Source organism: Mobula hypostoma, chromosome 8 (assembly GCF_963921235.1).
Source record: "Mobula hypostoma chromosome 8, sMobHyp1.1, whole genome shotgun sequence".
Taxonomy (NCBI): Eukaryota; Metazoa; Chordata; class Chondrichthyes; order Myliobatiformes; family Myliobatidae; genus Mobula; species Mobula hypostoma.
In genome coordinates, this window is record NC_086104.1 from 139,822,981 (window position 1) to 139,845,478 (window position 22,498).

At 44.7% G+C, this 22,498-nt stretch overlaps 1 protein-coding gene across 2 annotated transcripts in view; it reads right to left on the reverse strand.

The window, feature by feature from the left end:
* The window catches only part of LOC134351007 (lysyl oxidase homolog 2-like), a 162,612-nt gene that overhangs the window by 33,539 nt on the left and 106,575 nt on the right, over window positions 1-22,498 (reverse strand). For both annotated transcript variants that reach the window (XM_063056964.1, XM_063056965.1), the window contains 2 exons: window positions 8,083-8,266; window positions 3,456-3,604 (listed from right to left, as the gene is read on the reverse strand). In XM_063056964.1, coding sequence (XP_062913034.1) covers window positions 3,456-3,604; window positions 8,083-8,266 — 333 coding nt within the window. The remainder of the gene's footprint in view (window positions 1-3,455; window positions 3,605-8,082; window positions 8,267-22,498) is intronic.

Genomic DNA, 22,498 nt, shown 5'->3' on the forward strand with positions numbered 1-22,498 from the left:
ACTGTGAGGAGTTTGCATATTCTCCCTCAAAGCTCAAAGTAAACTTATTATAAAAATATGTACATTTCACCATATACTACCTTGAGATTCATTTTCTTTCAGGCATTTACAGAAAGAAAAAGAAATACAATCGAATTTACGCAAAATTGTACATAGAGAAAGACTGACCAACAACCGATATACAAAAGAAGTCTAACCATGCAAATTAAAAACAAATAATACTGAGAACACGAGTTGTAAAGAGTCCTTGAACATTAGTGTGTAGGTCATAGAATTAGTACAGGGTAGTTGTGATTGAAGTTATCCATACTGGTTCAGGAGCCTGATGGTTGCAGGGCAATAATTGTTCCTGAACCTGGTGGTGTGGGACCTCCTGCCTGATTGTAGTCGTGAGAAGAGGGCAGAGCCTGAATGGTGGGGGTCTTGAGGATGGATGCTGTTTTCCTTTTGGCAGTGTTTCACGTGAGTGTGCTTAGTGATGGGAAACCCTGTGACCACGTAGGTTCCCTCCTTGTGCTCCAGTTCCCTCCCATGTCACAAAGATGTGACGGCAGGTAGGATGACTGGTCATTGTAAATTCCCCCGAGTGTTTGAGTGAGTGGTAGAATCTGAGGGGAGTTGATGGAGTTATGGAGTAAATAAAATGTCATTAGTGTAGGATTAGTGTAATTGGGTGCATGAAGGTTAGCACAGACTCGGTGGGCAGAAGGGCCTACTTCTGTGCTCCATTTTCCTATGACTTTGATGAGAACTGTCAGCATTGTGAATAGTGGGTGGGGCGATCACGAGCAAACAAGGACAACACATCCTATGTCTGAGAGCAAATTCCAGAACTATAAACGATTCAATTCTGAAAGAAAACAGAAAATAAAATCATTACTCGGCATCTGTGAGGAGAGAAACAGGGAGAGACTCGTGGATCATCAGGACTTGTCAGAAGTGTCCAGAAGAGTCTTTGGTTTTAAGATGGCTGGAGGATTGCAACCCCTGATGCCTGAAAACAAAGAAAAACGCCTGTATTCAAGTATTGGATGCAATGAAAAATGAGGTTGAACAGGACTGGTCTGTGGCAGGGAGGTGGGCAGAGACTAGAATGGTGGAGAAAGAATGGTCAGGATAAGAGAAAGTTTTGTGGAATGAGATCAGGCTGAAATGATAGAAGAGAGCTATCATGTTGAGGTTGGAGGCTGTGAAAGGAAGGTGAAAAGAAGAACCCTGTCAATGATGTTGTAATTGTTTGGGGAACACGATCTGTTTGCTAGTGTGGTGTTAGTTCACAGGTATGAAGGGGTATCAAGTAGTTGGTTCACAGGTAGAGCCAAACAGTCACAGTACCATCTGTGTCTTTTTTTTTTAAGATTAACTTCATTAGTCACATATATAGGCGGGAGGAGAAGATGGCGGCGCGACGCAGCGCGCACAGCTCTCTGGTGAAATGATATCGTATTTGTAAGTAGGACGCCATGCACAATTCTGATTTGATGGAGACAGACGTGAGAAGCAGAGGAACATCTGGAGAAATTTCTGAAATGTCCAGTTCGCTGCCGCTGCTACCGTGCGAGCGAGAATCTCCGGAGGGAAGGCCCCAAAATCCCCGGCTTTGCCTGCTGCTGGCGACCGAGGCTGAGGTTGAAGCGTTCGGCAGAGTACTCGGTGTCGGGGGGCTGATCAGAGCTCGAAGTTTTCGGGCGACTCAGAGTCGGACTGTGATCGGGCATGGCAGGGAGAGTTTTCTTCCTTCTCCCGTCTGCGTGAGATGTGGGACATTTGAGAGACTTTGAACTTTTTTACTGTGCCATGGCCTGTTCTTCATCAAGTTATGGTATTGTTGCACTGTTGTAACTACATGTTATAATTATGTGGTTTTGTTAGTTTTTCGGTCTTGGTCTGTCCTGTGTTTCTGTGATATCACATCGGAGGAATATTGTATCATTTCTTAACGCATGAATTACTAAATGACAATAAAAGAGGACTGCGTGTCCTCATAATCTAATCTAATCTATATCGAAATATCGAAAGGTACAGTGAAATGTGTCGGTTTCAGCAACAACCAACACAGTCTGAGGATTGTGTTGGGGGCAGTCCGCAAATATCACTAAGCTTCCAGCACCAACATAGCATACCCCAGCTCGCTAACCTGAGCTGTGTGTGCTTGGAATGTGAGAGGAAGCTGGAGCTTCCAGAGGAAACCCACGCGGTCACCGGGAGAACGTACAAACTCCTTCCAGTCAGTGGCGGGAATTGAACCCCGAACTGACAATCGCTGGTGCTGTAAAGCGTTATACTAACTGCTATGCTACAACCCTGCCCTTGTCAACAGGTCAAAAGCAGTGCTCACGGGTGGTGCTTTCTAAGTCTGATGCTGCAAGATCCATGCAAAATGTGACCAAATGGAGTGATAAAAATCAAAATGGTTAATGCCAATTTGGCAGCTTGGGATAAGAATATATATAATTGGTGAGAGGGAGAGATCTTCATGGATGGTAAGTTCTAGAGATAGAAGAAAGGGACCACAGTCTGAGGAGAAGACATCTGGCCAGATAAATGAACAGAGGTAAAGGCAGCAGAAGCGTTTTAATAAAAATATCACTGGTGGAACCCATGATGCTGAATGTTGGCGATGACGATGTGCATGGTTGGGTGAGGTTGGGAGAGGAACGTCGATCCAGAGGAGAGTTTAAATTGAAAAGCTGTTGGAAGTTTGTGATCCTCAGTGAATGTTAGGAGGCAATAATGTTGCAAAACCATTGAACTCAACAAAGAAAGAAGTGAAACTGAGGAACTTGGGAGCCTTGAGACAGAGTAAGTGCATGCTACTGGAGAGAGTGGGGAAGAGCGTGCGTATGCCTACAGAGGGCATTAAATGTGGACTTCAAGCTGTGACGGCAACAGTAACTGAGCAGTAGCGAGTACGCTGAGGAAATCTGCATTTATGGGTGAATCTGAAATGTGGCAGGCGGGATTTCTGATGGAATCTCCATGGAATAAGGTAGAGCCGGAGACAATTGTGGATCAGAGACGTGACTGTGAACTGAGCCTGTGAAACATCTTGGAATGTTTTACGTTAAAAGTAATAGAAAGTGCAAAGAACAGTATGGGTCCTATCAGCCCCACCAAGCATGCAGTCCTTTTCTCAGGAAAAGGGAGTCAAAAACTAGGCATGGGACTATGGCAAGAGGGGAAATATTTAAAAGGGACCTGGGCAGGAACTTCTTAGTGCAGAAGGTGGTGCATATGTGGAATGAGCTGCCAGAGGAAGTGGTTTGAGGTGGGTACAATAACAACATTTAAAAGACAGTTGAACAGGAATATGGATAGGAAAGTCTATCCATATAGGGGGATATAGGCCAAATGCAGGGCAATGGGACTAGCTGAGGTGGGCTCCCTAGTCAGTATTGATGCATAGGACTGAAGGGGCTGTCTCCATACTCTAAAACAAAATGGTTTTACCCCACCTGGTTTTCAAAACCCATGTTTGGAATGTTACACCGCACTGAAGCGTCCTCATCATGGTTACACAAGTCGTACTGGTTGAAGAAGCAGTCGATGATAGAGTCCTCAAAGCCTGTACAGGACACCTTACTCATGTGAATTGTGCCGATTCCTGTGAGAGAGAGACTTTGGTGAGATGCGAGCATTATGCGGCTCCCAGTCCCTGGCCTGTGGCAGTTTCTGAAACCTCAGGGAGACACAAGGGACACCCAGGTCAGGCATCCTCTAGGCCAGTGGTCCCCAGCCGGTACAGGGCCACAAAGCATGTGCTACCAGGCCGCAAAGAAACGATATGATTTGGCGATATGAAACGATATGAGTCAAGGGCACCTTTCCTCATTCCCTGTCATGCACTGTTGAACTTGAACACTCCCCCACCCCACCCTCCGTCGGCCGGTCCACAAGAATATTGTCAATATTAAACCGGTCCGCAGTGCAGAAAAGGTTGGGGACCCCTGGTTTAGGCTGCTGAGTCCGATCCAAATCAATGACTGACAACAATCAGTGTTTCAAATGTTCCAATGCAAATCACAGATGGTGAATCCATGCCCTTTGGGTCTAGATTTGATCTGCTTTGGTATCAAGAGGGTAAATAAAGTTTTTAACTCCAACAATAGAATTAAGAACTTCAGGGTCACCATTGTGGTAAACTCCCCTTGAACTGATCTTTACAATCCTAATCCAACCTCAAGGACAGATGCTCTTACAATATCACAGACTAATTTTGCACAAGTGCCTCCTTTTCCTCTTCATCATTTTGTACAATTTGTGTATTATTTCTCTGTGCTGTCTAAATTCACATGCCCGTGGATACAAGATTTTCACTTACCTGCATCTTACCATACTTGTGCAGGTGACTATGAGCTTGAGTTGAATGAATTGACAATCCTAATGCTCCTGTTGTTACATCAACACTATCACCAGGCAGTACAAACAATTCTTTTATTACAGACATGAGAAAGTCTGCTGGAAATCCAAATCAACACATACAGTACGCTGGAGGAATTCAGCAGATCAGGCAGTATCTACGGAGATGAATAAACAGTCGATACTTTGGCCCAAGACCCTTCTTCAGGGCTGAGAAGGAAGGGGGAAGATGCCAGAATAAAAAGGCTGGGGAGGGGAGAGAGGCTAGCTGGAAGGTGATCGGTGAAGCCAGGTGGGTGGGAAAGGTCAAGGGCTGATGAGGAGGGAATCTGATAGGAGAGGAGAGTGGACCATAGGAGAAATGAAAGGAGGAGAGGACCTGGGGGAAGTAATAGGCAGATGAGAAGTAAAAGGTCAGAGGGGTAATTTGGTTCCAGAAGGAAAAAAAAAATCGATATTCATGTCATCAGTTTGGAGGGTACCCAGGCGGAATATAAAATGTTGCTCCACCACCCTGAAGGTGACCTCATCTTGGCACAAGAGGAGGCCTTTGATCCACAAGTTCTTTTGTCAACTCGTCTCAAATTGTCTGATAGAAAATTAAAGCAAGCTACCCCTGTCCTCTGTCCACCCAGACAGATTTGAGACTAGATGCTGCCTGACTCACTGAGTTCCTGCAGCACTTTGTATGTTGCTTCAGATTCCAGCATCTGCAGTCTCCCGTGTCTCGAGATCCTGAGGAATAATTTTGAAAAAGAACAGGGGTATCCTTACTGAAACTTATCAAGATCATCGAAACAGGCTAAATGGTCCTGTTTTGCCATAAATGGTTTGCCAATGAGCACATCTACATGAAACGCTGTTGCAGGAAAGCAGCATCCATCATCAGGGACCCCCATCGCCCAGGACATGCTCTCTTCTTGCAGCCGTCATCAGGAAGAAGATACAGGAGCCTCAGGACTCACATCACCGGGTTCAGAAACAGTTACTACCTCTCAATCATCAGGCTCTTGAACCAAAGGGGATAAATTCACTCAACTTCACTTCATCATTGAAATGTTCCCTCAATGTATGGACTCACTTTCAAGGGCTCTTCATCTCATGTTCTCGATATTTATTGCTTATTTATTCATTATTATTATTTCTTTCTTATTGTATTTGCACAGTTTGTTGTCTTTTGCAAGTTGGTGTGGTCCTTCATTGATCCTGTTAGGGCTATTATGAATTTATTGAGTATGCCTGCAAGAAAATGAATGTCAGGGCTGTATATGGTGACGTATATCGTACTTTGATAATAAATTTACTTTGAACTTTGCTGTCATGAATAAGCTACAGTGTTTCCTAAATTAACATTGACTAGACTTTTTCTTTAATTGTCGAACAGTTGGGACGTCGAGAGAGAGAGAGAGAGAGAGGAGATACAAGAGATGCAAGTAATGGAATCTACAATAGCACGCCAGCTGCTGCAAAAAAATCAATGGGTTGAGCAGCATCCATGGAGGCCCTTCATCAGATGTTGTAAAAGGTGTTACAGAAACACCAGCCTTTCTGTTATTTGGAAAACACTATGAAAATAATTGTTAAATCACCTGGGATAGGAAGAAAGAGAGGAAGGAAAGAAAGGGCAAAAGGGAGGAGGATATTTTCAGAGGGAAGAACAAGGCAAAGGACAGAAGGGGAGAAAGACATAGCAGGGAAATGGAAGAAAAATCATTTATGGAGAGAATGAAAGAAGAAACAAAAGACGAATAAGAGAGTATGGGTGGGAGAGGCGGAGAAAGAAAACAGAATAAACAGAGAGAGAGAGGGGAGGGAGAGAGATAGTGTAAGTATCTGGGACGGTAGCTGGTGCTGACCTCGCTGTGTGCCTTGGGAAGGCTTTACATCTGGCCGTATAAACAGCTGCACTCTAACAGCCATAGGAAGGCCAGATCCCCTTTGGCAGGGAGTCAGGAATTTTCTGAAATGTTTTGCTGGGACTTGGCACACTGTTAGGGACAAGCAATGAAAAGTGGAATGCAGACAAGAACGCAGGGTGAAGGTGATGGGCTGGGGTGGACAGCTAATTTGATATACAGTAACGAATGGTCAATTAATAGCAATAGACAAGACATGGTGGGCAAGGTACAGCAGATTACGGAGAACCAATTTACTATTATTAAGCTTCAAACATACCCAGGAACATTCTACACTGGTGAACAGTGGTGTATCAGGAAGATAATAATGCCTTCATGTGTAACATTTAATTCATGAGATTATAGTTGCAAGAGGTTTCTAGGAAAAAATTTACAAAATACTTGGATTAGCCCCAGACATACATATATTTAAATGGGAAAAGGAAGCTTTTATTTCTGCACTAGAGAGCCGATATGACCTTCAATTAACAGTGGACCAAAAAGCAATGGAACAGGAAACACTCAGTACAACAGTACGCCTTCAGTACGACAGCACACACTTAGTACAGAAGTACACCCTCACACAGCATACTTTCAGTACTAGGACCACAAGACATAGTGGCCAAATTAGGCCATTTGCCCCAATGATTCTGCTCTGTCATTCTATCATGGCCAACTTATTCTCTCTCTCAACCCCGTTTTCCTGCCTTCTCCCCATAATCTTTGACGCCCTTACTAATCAAGATCCTATCAACCTCTGCATTAAATATTCCCAATGTCTCGTCCTCCACAGCCGTCTGCAGTGATGAATTCCACCCTCGAGCTAGAGAAATTCCTCCTCATCTCTGTTCTAAAGGGAAGTCCCAAGTACAGCAGCATACCCCCAGTATTGCAGCATATCGTCAGTAACGCAGCACAGCCTGGATACTACAGCACGGTCACAGAACCACAGGATGGGTTGATCACCGTTGCACGTGAGAAGTGAGGGCTGGAGAACATGCTCCAAATACAAGGCACAAACCTAGGTGTAATCTCCAGATGACTGTGAAGGCAAATAAAGCTACCAGTCCACCAAGGTCCACAAGGGTGTGGAACGCATTATTCCATGCTGGATGTTTATATCCCATTGTATGTAATTTCTGCCTGTGAGATCAGGTTCTGGTTAAACTTCTTCAGTCTCTGTTCACAAGGATGAAGATGTATCTTTTTTATGATAGTGTCTTAATTGTTGTTTTCTTCTGCGTTTTTCTCTCTCTTTGGAAACTCCCAACTCGGGCCAGCAGCTGTCCAGTGGCCTGAGGGTGACCCAGCTTTGGTCTTTGCATGTGGGAGAACACAGCCAGTCTACAAAGCAAATAATGTTCCCGAAACCTCCTTTTAAAACACAGCAGGGTCTCACACGAGCTTTCCGTTGTCTTGGATCACAGGCAGTGGCTTCAAGGGACTAGTGGAGATGATCTACGTTGACAGCCCATTAATGTGTTTCATTTGTTCTCCCGGGTGGATGTAAAAGATTCCAGACTTCCAAAGTCTGAGTGGTAAAATATTCCCGGTGCCCTGACCAAGAAACAGGATTTGGTTATCTAATTCTGGGATCCTGCTGTGCATAAATTAGCTGACACATCTCCTACCCTGCAGCGGTGAGCACATTTCCTTGGCCTTCAGGTGATTTGGGATGCTTTGAGGTTATAAAACAAATGTTGCTGCTTACACTCAATCTCAACCCTGGACTGTGGGAATGGAGGGGAAGGAATGAGGTTATCAGGGAGTAGTGGGAGTAAAATGGAGGGAAAGGGCCACAGGGGACGAAAGGTGGGGAAGGCCTCACCTTTTCCCATTTGAGATCCAGCCAAGGCATCCTTGGCTGTGCCAAAGCCCAGTTGCCGGCAGACCACGCTGGCTGACACCAGACTCCACTGGTCGTCACATATGGTTCCCCAATTCCCGTCCTTCAACACTTCCACTCTGCCTTCTCCGATCCTGGCTCCTCCCCTGAGACGAACTTGTGGTTCCTGTGGATACAAAACAATTCGTTGGCCACCTAGACACCTGCAGAGAGCAGTGGGAATTTTTCCCTTTCCCCTGCCCTGCTATACCGCGCCCCAGCACTGCTTACGGCAAATATTGGCAGCTTGAGAAAGCTGGGATTCCCAACCTCTTACCCCATTCAGACAGGGAAGGATGAGCAGAGGATGGTGGAGGAGAAAGCACTGAGGTCAGGTTGAATTATCAATGCACTCAGGGAAATGCATGCAACAGAACACCCGCCAAGTGGGGAAAACCCCATCAGTGTCCTAAGAAGCTTTAATGGCGCAAGGCAGGGATCTTCATGTGTAGATCATTAAGATGCACGCACAGGGAAGCAAAAAGTAATTAAAAAGGCTAAAGAATTGCTGGCCATTGTATCTTATGAACTAGAACACACAGAGGCAGATGTTGGTAAGACCTCTGACAAAGTTAGAAATATAAAGGTTGAGCATGGTGCAACTAGTGTTCTGAGCTGTGTATATTTCATTGCAAGAAATTAATAGGAAAGGCGGATAATAGTTCTGAAGATGAGGTCGCTGGTTTACAAACAGAGATAATGTGTAGTGAAGAGAGGCTGCTGATAGGGAAAAATTGATGAGCTGCAATGTAAGAAGAATCTCAGGATGTATATTGTACACATTTCTCTGATATTAAACTTACCAATTGAAACCTATTGAAAAGGGTCAATGCAGGACTGAAGGTGTTAAATTTGAATGTGTGCAGTATATGGAATAAGGTCGATGAAATTGTAGCACAGTTGCAAATTGGCATGTATGATGTAGGCATCACTAAATCATGACTGAAAGAAGATTTTAGCTGGAGCTTAATGTCCAGGGATACACGTTGTATCGAAAGGATAGCTAGGAAGGCAGAATGGGTGGCATTTGAAATCAAATCATTAGAAAGAGGTGACATAGGGTTGAAAGGTATTAAATCATTGTAAACAGAGCCAAGGTAAAAAGACCCTGATGGGAGCTGCAGTAAGGATGGGGTCTACATATTGCAACAGGAGATAGAAAATGCACGCCAAAAGGGCAATGTCACAATGGTCATGGTGGATTTCAATATGCAGGTAGATTGGGAATACCAGGTTGGTGCTGGATTCCAAGAGTGACGATGAGATGGCTTTTAAGGGCAGCTCATGGTTGATTCCACTGGGGGATCAACTATACTGGATTGGGTGCTATATAATGAAGTGGAATTGATTAGAGAGCTTGAGGTAAAAGAACCCTTATGGGTAGAGATCATAATATAATCAAATTCACCCTGAAACTTGAGAAGGAGAAGCTAAAGTCAGATGTATCAGTATTACAGTGGAGTAAAGGGAATTACAGAGGCCTAAGAGAGGCATTGGCCAGCATTGACTGGAAAAGAACACTGGCAGGGATGATGGCAGAGCCTCAATGGCTGAATTTCTAGAAGTAATTTGGAAGGCACAGGATATATACATCCCAAAAAGGAAGAAGTATTCTAAAGGCAAGATGACACAACTGTGGCTAACAAGAGAAGCCAAAGCCAACATAAAAGCCGAAGAGAGGGTATATAACAGAGCAAAAATTAGAACGTAGAACATAGAAATTTATGGCACAGCAGGAAGGAGCTTAAGAAAGAAATTAGGAGAGCCAGAAGAGGCCATGAGAAAGCCTTGGCGGACAGGATTAAGGAAATTCCCAAGGCATTCTACAAATATGTGAAGAGCAAGAGGATAAGACGTGAGAGAATAGGACCAATCAACAGTGGCAGTGGAAAAGTGTATATGGAATCGAAGGAGATAGCAGAGGTACTTAATGAGTACATTGCTTCAGTATTCACTACAGAAAACAATCTTGGCAATTGTAGGGATGACTTGCAGCGGACTGAAGAGCTTGAGAATGCAGATATTAAGAAAGAGGATATGCTGGAGCTTTTAGAAAGCATCAAGTTGGATAAGTCACCGGGACTGGATGAGATGTACCCCAGGCTACTGTGGGAGGCGAGAGAGGTGATTACTGAGCCTTTGGCAATTATCTTTGCATCATCAATGGGGATGGGAGAGGTTCCGGAGGATTGGAGGGTTGTGGATGTTGTTCCATTATTCAAGAAAGGGAGTAGAGATAGCCCAGGAAATTATAGACCAGTGAGTCTTACTTCAGTGGTTGGTAAGTTGATGGAGAAGATCCTGAGAAGCTGGATTTATGAACATTTGGAAAGGCATAAAATGATTAGGAATAGTCAGCATGGCTTTGTGAAAGGCAAGTCGTGCCTGACGAGCCTGATTGAATTTTTTGAGGATGTGACTAAACACATTGATGAAGGTAGAGCCATAGATGTCGTGTATAAGGATTTCAGCAAGGCATTTGACATGGTACCCCATGCAAGGCTTATTGAGAAAGTAAGGAGGCATGGGATCCAAGGGAACATTGCCTTGTGGATCCAGAACTGGCTTGCCCACAGAAGGCAAAGAGTGGTTGTAGATGGGTCATATTCTGCATGGAGGTCGGGGACCAGTGGTGTGCCTCAGGGATCTGTTCTGGGACCCCTTATTCTTCGTGATTTTTATAAATGATCTGGATAAGGAAGTGGAGGAATGAATTAGTAAATTTGCTGATGACAGAAACACTGGGGGTGTTGTGAATAGTGTGGAAGGCTGTCAGAGGTTACAGCGGGACATTGATAGGATGCAAAACAGGGCTGAGAAGTGGCAGATAGAGTTCAACCCAGATAAGTGTGAGGTGGTTCATTTTGGTAGGTCAAATATGATGGCAGAATATAGTATTAATGGTAATACTCTTGGCAGTGTGGAGGATCAGAGGGATCTTGGGGTCTGAGTCCATAGGACACTCAAAGCTGTTGCGCAGGTTGACTTTGTGGTTAAGAAAGCATATGGTGCATTGGCTTCCATCAATCATGGGATTGAGTTTAGGAGCCGAGAGGTAATGTTGCAGCTATATAGGACCCTGGTCAGACCCCACATGGAGTATTGTGCTCAGTTCTAGTCGCCTCACTACAGGAAGGATGTGGAAATCATAGAAAGGGTGCAGAAGAGATTTACAAGGATGTTGCCTGGATTGGGGAGCATGCCTTATGAGAATAGGTTGAGTGAACTTGGCCTTTTTCCCTTGGAACGATGGAGGATGACACAGTTTTAAGGTGCTTGGAAGTAGGCACAGAGGAGATGTCAGGGGTAAGTTTTTTTACGCAGAGAGTGGTGAGTGCGTGGAATGGGCAGCCAGCGACTGTGGTGGAGGCGGATATGATAGGGTCTTTTAAGAGACACCTGGTACATGGAGCTCAGAAAAATAGAGGCCTATGGGTAACCCTAGAAAATTTCTAAGGTAGGGACATGTTCGGCACAGCTTTGTGGGCCAAAGGGCCTGTATTGTGCTGTAAGTTTTCTTTGTTCTTTCTATGTTCTATTATAGGCATTTCAGCCCACAATGTCGTACCAACCATGTAACCTACTCTAGAAATTGCGAGAATTTCCCTAGTGCAAAGCCCTCTATTTTTCTAAGCTCCATGTACCTACTTAACATGTACCTCTTAAAAGACCCTATTGTATCTGCTTCCATCACGGCTACTGGCAGTGCATTCCACACACCCACCACTCTCTGTGTGAAAAACTTATCCCTGACATCCCCTTGGTACTTATTTCCAAGCACCTCAAAACTATGCCCCTTATCATCTTATACACCTCTGTCAGGTCACCTCTCATCCCCCGTCAAATTAGTGGGTAGTTAGAGAATTGGGTTGCTTTTAAAAACAGTTGACATAAGTCAACTAAAAAGGTCATTAAGAAGGTAAAGATGGAACACAAAAGTAAGCTATATTAAAGAGGTGATATTAAAGAGGATACCGAAAGTTTCTTCAGAAACATGAAGTGTAAAAGAGAGGTGAGAGTGGATATCGGACTGCTGGAGTAACTGGGGACTAGGAAATGGTGGATAAACTGAGTAAGTATTTTGCATCAATCTTCACTGTGGAAGACACTAGCAGTATGTTGGAAGTTGCAGGTGTCAGGGATCATGAAGGGTGTGAAGTTACCATTACTAGGGAGAAGGGTCTTGGGAAACTGAAAGATCTGAAGGTAGATAAGACACCTGGACCAGATGGTATACACCCCAGTGTTCCGAAAAGGTGGTTGAAGAGATTGCGGAGGCGTTAGTAATGATCTTTCAAGAATCACTAGATTCCGGAATGGTTCCAGAAGACTAGAGAATTGCAAATTTCACTCTGCTCTTCAAGAAAGGAAAGAGGCAGAAGAAAGGAGACTATAGGCCAGTTAGTCTGACCTCAGTGGTTTGGAAGATGTTGGAGGGGATTATGTTGGATGAGGTCTCAGGCCAGATGACAAAATAGTCTGTAGACAGCATGGTTTCCTCAAGGGAAAATCTTTCCTGACAAATCTGTTGGAATTCTTTGAAGAAATAACAAGCAGTATAAACAAAGGAGAATTGGTTGATGTTGTGTTCTTGGATTTTCAGAAGGTCTTTGACAAGGTACAACACACAAGGTTACTTAACAAGCTACCAGCCCATGGCATTACAGGAAAGATTCTACCATGGATCAAGCAGTGGCTGATTGGCAGGAGGCAAAGAGGGGGAATAAAGGGAACCTTTTCTGGTTGGCTGTCAGTGAATACTGGTGTTCTATAGGGATCTGCGTTGGGACTGATTCTTTTTATGTTATATGTCAGTGATTTGGATAATGGAATTGATGGCTTTCTTGCAAAGTTTGCAGACAATATGAAGATAGGTGGAAGGGCAGGTAGTTTTGAGGAAGTAGAGAGACTAGAGAAGAACGTAGACGGATTAGGAGAATGGACAAAGAAATGGCAGATGGAATACAGTGTCAGGAAGTGTACGGTTATGGACTTTGGTAGAAGAAATGAAAGGTTGACTATTTTCTAAATGGTAAGAAAATACAAAAAATTGAGAAGCAAATGACTTGAGGGTCCTTACACCGGATTCCCTAAAGGTTAATTTTCAGTTTGAGTCTGTGGTAGGGAAGGCAAATGCGATGTTAGCAGTAATTGAAAGAGGATTAGAAGATAAATGCAAGGATGTAATGATGAGATTTTATAAAGCACTGGTAAGGCCTCACTTGGAGTATTGTGAGCAGTATTGGGCCCCTTATCTAAGAAAGGATGTGTTGAAACTGGAGAGGATTCAAAGGAAGTTCATGAAAATGATTCCAGGATTGAAAAGCTTGTCATATGAAGAGTGTTTGATGGCCCTGGTATTCACTAGAATTTAGAAGAATGAGGGGTACCTCATTGAAACCTATGAAATGGTGATAGACTTTGATAGAGTGGATGTGGAGAGGATGTTTCCAATGATGGGAGAGTCTAAGACCAGAGGACATGGCCTCAGAACAGAGGGGTGTCTTTTTAGAATGGAGATGAGGAGGAATTTCTTTAGCCAGGGTGGTGAATCTGTGGAATTCTCTGCCACAGGCAGCTTTATGTATATTTAAGGCAGAGGTTGATAAATTCTTGATTGATCAGGGCATGAAGGGATGGGGAGAAGGCAGGAGATTGGGACTGACAGGAAAATTGGATCAACCATGGTGAAACGGAGGAGCAGACTTGATAGGCCAAATGCCCTCATCCTGCTCCTATATCTTATGGTTTTATAACACAAAGGGTAGAAGTTCCCTATTGTGAGCAAAAACACTAGTTAACCACACTGAGCAGAGTTCCAGATTTCAGGGTAGGGATATATTGATTGAGGAGGGAATGGAGTAGTAATTCCATTGGTAGGCATCTCCATGGCTTAGAGAGTCTAGGAGCCAGGCTGCGATGAGTGGGAGTGGTTAGAAAGGATGGTTAGGAAGACAACAGAGAGCCAAGTTGCACACTTAACAGTTGTCAATACTGAATCAGGCCATTCAGCCGATTGACTCCATGCTGACCCATTCTCAACAATGGCCCCAGATTCTACCACTCGCCAACACATTTACAGCAGCCAATTTACCTACCAATCTGCATTTTTTTAAATGTGGGAGAAGACCGGAGGAAACCCATGTGGACACAAGGAAAACGGCAGACTCCACACAGATAACACCGGAGGACAGGATCAAACCCAGGTTTGCAACTGTGAGGCACTGGTTCTACCAGCTGTGGCTTTGTGCTGGTTATCAAAAACCTCAAGCAGAGGATAGCTTGGAACTCATCCCTACAAGTAAGAAACTGGGTCAACTGTACATTTTAAATCTGCACATGATAGATTTGTGATAATCAAAAGCTTCAGGTGAGATGGGGATGAGGCAGGAGCATGGAAGGAGGTTACAGATGACTTATTGGGAGGAGGGACAAGCACAATAGGGTGGGTGGTACCCCCATTCCCACATGCCCAGGTGGAAAACTCAGCTGGAGAATGAGGTACACTTACGTGTCTGAAGCTTTTTGGTCTTCTACTACAACACGATGCCCGTAAGCTGAGGCTTCATAAGGCGTGGATCAGACCACATCTGGAGTGTTGTGAACAGTTGTACGCCCATGTCTAAGGAAGGACGTGCTGGCATTGGAGAGGTTCAGAGGAGATTTACGAGCATAAAAGGGCTAACGCATGAGGATTGTTTGATGGCTCCGAGCTTGTACTCACTGGTGTTTAGAAGAACGAGGGGGATCTCATTGATATCTATCAAATATTGAAAGGCCTAGACAGAGTAGACATGCAGAAGATGTTTCCACAACGGGGAAAGTCGAGGACCAGAGGGCACAGCTTCAGAATAGAAGGATGTTCCTTTGGAACAAAGGTGTGGAGGAAGGTCTTTAGCTAGAGGGTTGTAAACCTATGGAATTCATTACCATGGACTGCAGAGGTCAAGTCATTTGGTACGTTTAAAGCAGAGATTGACGGTTCTCGATTATTCAGGGTGTGAATGGTTACGGAGAGAAGGCAGAAGAGCGGGGTTGAAATCAGCTGTGATCGAGTGGCAGAACAATGGGGCGAATGGCCTATTTCTGCTCCTAGCCTTATTGTCTTATGGTCATGAGGGAATGCTGTTGACTGGCACATTTAAGGCCACAGGAGCATGCGCTGAGTGCAGCCAGCGCAAAGGCTTTGTGGGGAAGGGCTGCAATCGAACGTCCTGGATACTGAGGTACTGGGACCTGTGTAACAGTCTCTTGAGCATCGGCTGCAGCTACGTTTGTGGGCTGCCCCCTCCCCCACACAATGCTCCAACTGCGTTGCTTGTTGGCACATGCAACAAATAAAGCAGTTTTTAAATCTCCTCTCCACCAAAAAGCAGAAAGTCAATCTGATGCAGACACTAACACAGCCACAAATGGCGGTCAACATCGACATGAACGGGGCCCGACAAGCATTAATGCCGATGAGATCAAAACTGAAAATACTGGGAATATTCAACCAGTCAGGCGGTATCTAGTCGGGAAACGTAATACCAATATTTCAGGTTGTTGACACCAATGTTGTTGGTGGAATGTCAGATGGTGACAAGGAGGTGTACAGGAGCGAGATAGATCAGCTGATTAAATGTTGTCACAATGATCATCAAGAGCAAGGAACTGACTGTGAACTTCAGGAAGAGGAAATTGGGAAAACAGACACCAATCCCCATTGACGTGTCAGCGGTGGAAAGGGTGAGCAGTTCCTGGGCAAGTTCCTGGGCAACAAGATCTTAGGCCCTGAAAGGTCAGTGATCCCATAAACACTACCTCACTATTCGTCTTTAGTATTATTTATTTAATATACGGTATTTTTACTATAACATAGTAATTTTCATATCTTGCCACCACAAAGCAACAAATTTCATGACATACAATATGTCAGTGTTAATAATAATAAAACCTGATTCTGATTTGGATCTGAAAACTTAATGAGAAATCAAGTTTAAAAGGCTACACTTCTAACAGTACTGATAGCCTTAAGTCTTTGGAATGGTGCCTGATACTTGCAACTTAGAAAAGGAAACCAAGAGGGCAACCCACTGTTCACTGTCGAGCTCCATATTCAATGCTCCCAAAGTTTAAAACAAGGTTGACTTTCACCAACTGCGTAGTCACAGAGAGGATGTCAGAATACCAAACATTAATGTTAAACGTGACTCCTCTGGGAAGAGAGAGAGGAAAGAGAGGCACACGTTCCAAGTCCAACAGAGGGCAGGGTTACAAGCACCATGCCGGACTTCCGCAATACCTCCAACCAACACAGGTTCAAAGTACTTTGATTATCGAAGTATATATACATTATACAATCTTGGGATTCGTCTCTTTACAGGCAGCCACAAAACAAATAAACCCAAAAGAACCCATTAACAAAAAAGACTGACAAATTCCCAATGTGCAGAGAGGGAAGAAAAGCAAATTGTGTGAACAGTAAAAGTAAGTCAATAGCATTTGGAACAGAAGTGAGTCTGCAGGCACGAAGCCCAGAGTAGCTGGTGCAGGCCACAGCCTCCGCCTCAGTGCAGTGCAGAGCAGAGTAAATATCGTTGAGCAGACAGCAGAACCTTGTCTTGGACCCGACACTCTGCCTTTTCAATCCATCTGGCCTGATGTTTCTTAATGGTGCTCTAATTTAACACACAGTTCCATCCTTTAGCCATGTTATGAAATGAAAAACTTGTACCTTCACATTGTGGCTTTCCTAGGCCTCAGGACCAGATTGGGGTCGATAGGTTAATGGTGACTGTAAATCCAGATTTCAAATTGGGATAAAGCAAGTGAGGATATAGAACTACAATATTTTTTTTAAAGGCTCAAAGGTTTATTTATTATCTAAGTATACAACTCTGAAATCTTTCAATTCTTAATGTATAAACACCCCAAGGTACTTCAAAACAGTGACACTGTGGGGGTGGGGTTGGTTTCACAGAGGTATTTTTTAAATTTTATTGACATACAGCATGGAGTAGGCCCTTCTGGCCCTTTGAGTTGCACCACCCAGCGGTCACCCAGTTTACTCCTAGTCTGATCACCGGACAATTTACAATGATCAATTAACCTACCAAACGATACATCTTTGCAACGTTGGAGGAAACAGGAGCACCCAGAGGAAAGCCAAGCAGCCATGGGGAGAACGTACAAACTACTTACAGGCAGCGGTGGGAATTGAACCCACGTCGCAGGTACTGTAAAGCACTACGCTACCGTGCTGCCCAAATAAAATCATTTGTAAAATCATGCAGGGCACAGAGAGGGTGAGAGATCTTTTTTTGTCCCTCATTTTGGTTATCAAAAACAAGACGTAGTTTTAAGATGAGAGGTGAAAGGTTTAGTAAGAACTTAAAGGATAACTCAAGTTCACCACCAACTGGATGGCTTCTTCTCATCACCACCATCAGGGAGGAGGTACAGGAGCCTGAAGCCATTCACTCAACGTTTTAGGAACAGCTCCTTCCTGTCCTCCAACAGATTTCTGAACGGACCGTGAACCCATTAACACTACATCAATAACTCACTATCCATCCTGTTAAAAGGTCTTGACCTGAAATGTTGACTGTACTCTTTTCCAGAGTTGCTGCCTAGCCTCCTGAGTTCCTCCAGCATCTTGTGAATGTGGCTCGGATTTCCAGCATCTGCAGGTTTTCTCTTGTTTGTGGCCTCACTATTTTGGTCTGTTGATTATTTTGAAAGTTTCTTTTTGTAGCTTATATTAATTTTTAAATGTATTGTTCTGTAATGTTGCCACAAAACAACAAATTTCATGGCATATGTCAATGATGATAAACCTGATCCCGATTCTGAACTTTTTTATACAGCGGGGTGGTACGTACACTCAGTAGCTACTTTATTAAGTACACCTACTCAGTAATGCAAATATCTAATGTAGCAGCAACTCAATGCATAAAAGCATGCAGACATGGTCAAGGGGTTTGGTTGTTGTTCAGGACAAACATCACAATGGGGGAAGGAATGTGATCGAAGTGACTTTGACTGTGGAATGATTGTTGGCGCCAGACCAGGTGGTTTGAGTATCTCAGAAACTGCTGATCTCTTTGGATTTTCATGCACAGCAGTCTGCAGGTGTTTCCAACTAAGGTCCATGGACTCCTTGCTTAATGGTATTCATCCATGGCATGATCTAGAGTTTACAGGGAAATGTGCAAAACACAAAAAAAAGTGAGCAGCAATTCTGTGGAGTGAAAGTGCCCTGATAATGAGAGAGGTCAGCAGAGAATGGCTACCCTGGTTCAAGCTGATAGGTAGGCAAAAGTAGCTCAACTAACCATGTGTTGTAACAGTGGTGTGCAGAAGAGCATCTCTGAATGCACAACATGTCAAACCTTGAAGTGAATGGGCTACAGCAGCAGAAGGCCATGAACATACTCTCAGTGGTCACATTATAAGGTGCAGGAGGTACCTAATAAACTGAGAACTGAGTGTACATGGAACCAGCGGCCAGAGGAAGCGGTTGGGGGAGGTACATTAAATACGTTTAAATATAATGTGGGCAGGTAGATGGAAGACAAGAGTTGAGAGGGCTTTAGGGCAAGTACTGGGAAATGGGAATCGCTTGAATCATGAGCAAGAGAAAATCTGCAGATGCTAGAAATCCAAGCAACACACACAAAATCCTGGAGGAACTCAGCATGGCAGGCAGCATCATGGAAAAGAGTACAGTCGACGTTTCGGGCCAAAACCCTAGAGGCGGGAGGAGAAGATGGCGGCGCGACACAGCGCGCGCAGCTCTCCGGTGAAATGATATCGTATTTGTAAGTAGGATGCCGTGCACAATTCTGATTTGATGGAGACAGACATGAGAAGCAGAGGAACACCTGGGGAAATTTCTGAAATGGCCGGTTTGCTGCCGCTGCTACTGTGTGATCGAGAATCTCTGGAGGGAAGGCCCCAAAATCCCCGGCTTTGCCTGCTGCTGGTGACCAAGGCTGAGGTCGAAGCGTTCAGCAGAGATGATGCTCGGTACTCGGTGTCGGAGGGCTGATCAGAGCTCCAAGTTTTCGGACGACTCAGAGTCGGACTGTTGTCGGGCATGGCAGGGAGAGTTTTCTTCCTTCTCCCGTCTGCATGAGATGTGGGACTTTCGAGAGACTTTGAACTTTTTTACTGTGGCCATGGCCTGTTCTTCATCAAGTTATGGTATTGTTGCACTGTTGGAACTATATGTTATAATTATGTGGTTTTTGTTAGTTTTTCAGTCTTGGTATGTCCTGTGTTTCTGTGATATCACACCGGAGGAATATTGTATCATTTCTTAATGCATGCATTACTAAATGACAATAAAAGAGGACTGCGTGTCCTCATAATCTAATCTAATCTAATAAACCCTTTGGGAGGACTTGAATTATCTTGGCCAGCATGGACACATATGAGCCAAAGGGCCTTTTTCCGTACTCTATGACTCTCTAACAGTGATATCAAATAACGTTTGACACCAAGTGACAATAACACAGGTGACCGTAAGCTTGGTCTAATAGCCAGGTGCTATGGAATGCGTAAAGTAACTGGTGTGGTGGTCAGGAAGGGACATAGGTTGGTGGCAAGGGAACGGAAGGAGGGATTAGAGGAGGATTGAACAACACACACAAGGGATCAGGGCTGAATCATCCACTTCTCTCTGTCCAGTCTCCCACTCCACTGTTCCTGAGCTTAGAGAAGGGACTAAACTGTCGAGCCTACGGTTTTTCATGTCAAAGGGATCCTCACCCACCCTCTCACCAGCCAAGAAAGTTTAGGGACCACGTGTTTTAAAAACTTCTGAGCAATTCACATTCTGGATCAAAGTGTTGGAGCACAGGAAAAATCTCTATTGATCTGTGTTTGGTCACTTAAGAAGAGAATCTCTGGCAGAACTGACTAATACGTGCAGAGGAATTGCAGCCAGAATTTCCATCTGGCTTCTATTTTCTGATGTGCATTACATACAGTAAGTGGAATGCACTGCATAATGACTTGCACTTCAAACTTAAGCTTATATAAACTATTTGAAAATACTTCTTACTAACAAGAGCCTTCATGTCCAAGCCACAGGTTCTTAATATGCCTTAGCAACGGCAGTATACACCTTCTGGTTATAAAACTACTCGTGGTTTCTGCGGGCTCCATGCCTTACTGGCATGAGCTTTGATTGTGACAACAATTGACCTCTGAAGGGCGACAACTCCAACCTTGTCAAACGTCTTAGCTTCAAACGTTCCAAGATATGTTTACTCCAAGTTAGCAGTCCACCCTCAAGCATCAGAGATGGTTATCTGATTATTTAGGGGAGATCGAATGAAAGTTTTAAAGATCATGACAGGCATAGATACAGTAGTCAGACAGCGTCCTTTTCCCCAGGGTTGAAATGGCTAATACCAGAGGGCATGCACTTAAGGTGAGAGGGGTCAAGTTCAAAGGAGATGTGCAGAACAAGATTTTTTACTCAGAGAGTGGTGGGTGGCTGGCGTGCGCTGACTGGGGTGGCAGTAGAGGCAAATACATTAGGGATTTTAAGAGACTTTTAGGTAGGCACATGAATGGGAGGGAAATGGAAGGATATAGACGTGGTGTAGGCAGAAGGGATGGACTTAATTGGCCAATTAATTACTAATATAATTGGCTCAGCACAGCTTTGTGGGCTGTTTGATAAACGTATCGTTCTATGCTCTACAACAGGAATTCTGCAGATGCTGGAAATTCAAGCAACATACATCAAAGTTGCTGGTGAACGCAGCAGGCCAAGCAGCATCTGTAGGAAGAGGTGCAGTCGATGTTTCAGGCCGAGACCCTTCGTCAGGACTAACTGAAGGAAGAGTGAGTAAGGGATTTGAAAGTTGGAGGGGGAGGGGGAGATCCAAAATGATAGAAGACAGGAGGGGGAGGGATAGAGCCGAGAGCTGGACAGGTGATAGGCAAAAGGGGATACGAGACCTCACTTTTGTCCCCCTTCGCCCACACCTCAGCGAGTTCCGTGTTCGCCACGATGCGGAACTTTTCTTCCGCCGTCTCCGTCTCCGAGCCTACTTCTTCGGCAAGGACTCTTCCACCCCCACCGATGACTCCTTCTCCCGTCTTCAACCCTCCTCTTCTTCGTGGACACCCCGCTCTGGTCTTCTGCCTGCTCTGGATCTCTTTATTGCTAACTGCCGACGGGACATCAACCGTCTCGACTTCACCGCACCTTGTCCCCATTCCAACCTCACTCCTTCGGAACGCTCTGCTCTCCACTCCCTCCGCACTAATCCTAACCTTATTATTAAACCCGCCGATAAGGGGGGTGCTGTTGTAGTCTGGCGCACTGACCTCTACCTTGCCGAGGCACAGTGACAACTCGCGGATACCTCTCTTATTTACCCCTCGATCGTGACCCCACTAAGGAGCACCAGGCCATTGTCTCCCACACCATCACCGACTTTATCCGCTCAGGGGATCTCCCATCCACTGCTACCAACCTTATAGTTCCCACACCCCGCACTTCCCGTTTCTACCTCCCACCCAAGATCCACAAACCTGCCTGTCCTGGCCAACCTATTGTCTCAGCTTGCTCCTGCCCCACCGAACTCATTTCTGCATACCTCGACACTGTTTTATCACCCCTTGTTCAATCCCTTCCGACCTATGTTCGTGACACTGCTCACGCTTTTAAACTTTTCGATGATTTTAAGTTCCCTGGCCCCCACCGCTTTATTTTCACCATGGATGCCCAGTCCTTATATACTTCCAACCCCCATCAGGAAGGTCTCAAAGCTCTATGCTTCTTTTTGGATTCCAGACCTAATCAGTTCCCCTCTACCACCACTCTGCTCCGTCTAGCGGAATTAGTCCTTACTCTTAATAATTTCTCCTTTGGTTCCTCCCACTTCCTCCAAACTAAAGGTGTAGCTATGGGCACCCGTATGGGTCCTAGCTATGCCTGCCTTTTTGTTGGGTTTGTGGAACAATCTATGTTCCGTGCCTATTCTGGTATCTGTCCCCCACTTTTCCTTCGCTACATCGACGACTGCATTGGCGCTGCTTCCTGCACGCATGCAGAACTCGTTGACTTTATTAACTTTGCCTCCAACTTTCACCCTGCCCTCAAGTTTACCTGGTCCATTTCCGACACCTTCCTCCCCTTTCTAGATCTTTCTGACTCTGTCTCTGGAGACAGCTTATCCACTGATGTCCACTATAAGCCTACTGACTCTCACAGCTATCTGGACTATTCCTCTTCTCACCCTGTCTCTTGCAAAAACGCCATCCCCTTCTCGCAATTCCTCCGTCTCCGCCGCATCTGCTCTCAGGATGAGGCTTTTCATTCTAGGACGAGGGAGATGTCTTCCTTTTTTAAAGA